Below are 2,198 nucleotides of genomic sequence, written 5' to 3' on the forward strand. Positions count from 1 at the left end.
TACCAAGGCCCCTCCCTATCTCATCTTCATAAGACAGTGTTAGCAAGGACCCTCCCTATCTCATCTTCATAAGACAGTGTTACCAAGGACCCTCCCTATCTCATCTTCATAAGACAGTGTTAGCAAGGCCCCTCCCTATCTCATCTTCATAAGACAGTGTTACCAAGGACCCTCCCCATCTCATCTTCATAAGACAGTGTTACCAAGGACCCTCCCTCTCATCTGCAGCCTAGAATTCAGGATACACCTCAGTTTACTCCATCTGTCATCCATCTTTGCAACATCCTGCCCATGTTTAGGGATATATGAAATATATGGATTTATGGAATTCATGAACCTTTCTTCCAATTAGCTCCTTGTCTGTATCACAGTTTTGCAAAAAGGGAAACATCTAATTGTGTACTTGTATTATTTTCTTGATATAATATTTTCTTGCAGCAAGTGAACAACCAAGGATAACACAGTTCATCTGGATAATGTTCTTAATGTTCTAAAGCACGATTGTCTTTATTCTTGTTTGAGCATGAATCATAGTTCCTGTCTGGTTTGTCACCCAACATATCAGCAATGAAACAGTGACCTGTTCAGTAGTTCGCTCCACAAACACATCACATGATCTGTCGTTTTTGATGTCGAGGGTCCACAGGAAATTCAGATCTCATTGTGTCTCTTCTTAAGAAGTAGCACAGCTGGCAACATGGTCTTTATTTGGCTTATGATGATTTTTAGCCTCAATCAAACTTGTAAGTCCAAATTCCATTTTTTTAATATATTTTCATCCCATAAAAATCATATCTGTGAAAAGGCAGCTCCAAAGGTTCAGTTTGTTTAGGTACTTCTAATGATGGGATGAATATTTGGAGGAAATTCTCTTTTAAGTGTTTTTCTGTTTATGATGTTCTAGGTCACACCTACTCGGCGCACCTCAGTCAGCCTGCTTCAGTAGTGGTAGCTAAATCTGGTGATAATGTCACTCTACGGTGCTCGTTCCCAAAAGACTTCAATATTTACTCTGTGTTCTGGTACAAGCAAAAACCAGGCAAGCAGCCGTATCCTGTCGTAACAGCACGGGCAGTCAGTGACCCCATATTTCATGACGAGTTTAACAGCTCACGTTTCAGGGTCAGTAAGTCAGAAAGCAGTCTTTTTCTGCACATCAGAAATGTACATGTCTCGGATGAAGCGGTTTATTATTGTGGAGTACTGATGTTCTTTGAAATTACGTTTGGAAATGGGTCACTTTTGACTGTCGACAGATTCACTACTAATGGTAAGATTACAAGCCGATTGAGTCTTTATGTGTGTTTTTAAACATGGAAATTCATAAAGCTCTCTGCATAATTCTGCACAACTAGTAGATATTAGATAGCAGCTTTCTTTACTCAGATTTACATTGTTTTCCAGGAGACAAAACAAATCATCTTATTCCAATTGTCATCTTCCAGTTTGGAGTAAAAGGCATCTTAGGGATATACATTACATATCTCTGCCTTAGGTCTATAGGAAATTAATGTATGTAATTTTTTATAATCTGTGTGTTTAAAATATTTAAAATATGTAGCATTTTAAAAGTTGTACATACATACACACATATAAACATAAACATGTATGCATCTGTCTGTCCTGCACAGATCGGATTTGGATCAAAGATTTGAACGACTTTGTCTTTGTTTGAATTTGTCTGTTGTCAAATGTTAAGGGTGAGTCTAGTTTGTCTAATGAGTTCATAAAGTCTTGTGGTGAGTCCTTTAGTAATGAGTGTTGTCTGAAGTCATAAGGTAATATTTCTCATCACTTTTATTATCTCAATTTTTTGCAGTAAATTTCTCTTTGAAAATCTGCAACAAGAAATGATTGTTTAGTATGTAAGCTTAAATTACATTAGACTGACACAGGGAAGTAAATTATCCAAGAAAGAGAAGAATCATACTTTGTTCCTTTTTCTTTATTAACCTCATCTGACAATTAAAAAAACAATAATGTTCATATTTGCAGAAGTCAGCTTTGGTTATATCCATGGAAATTCATTAAAGGTAGTTTCATAAAAAAATTATTTGGGGATTAAAGGTAACATATCCCAGTCCACACTTAACCCCTTCTAGTTATTGTGTAAAATCAAATCCAATTCAGTTCAGTACACTGTTCAGTACACCTGAATGTCACCTAAAATAAGTTGTTCTAGACCACACATTTTCTGT

The 2,198-nt window shown here is 36.4% G+C and overlaps 1 gene segment (V, D, J or C); it reads left to right on the forward strand.

Annotated features, from left to right (window-relative positions):
- The first annotated feature begins 620 nt into the window (after positions 1–620).
- Positions 621–1,988, forward strand: LOC113568657. The segment is given in 3 exon segments: positions 621–743; positions 905–1,270; positions 1,405–1,988. Coding segments are annotated over 3 exon segments (519 nt in total).
- Positions 1,989–2,198: the final 210 nt, after the last annotated feature.

Source organism: Electrophorus electricus, chromosome 12 (assembly GCF_013358815.1).
Source record: "Electrophorus electricus isolate fEleEle1 chromosome 12, fEleEle1.pri, whole genome shotgun sequence".
In the NCBI taxonomy this organism is placed as follows: domain Eukaryota; kingdom Metazoa; phylum Chordata; class Actinopteri; order Gymnotiformes; family Gymnotidae; genus Electrophorus; species Electrophorus electricus.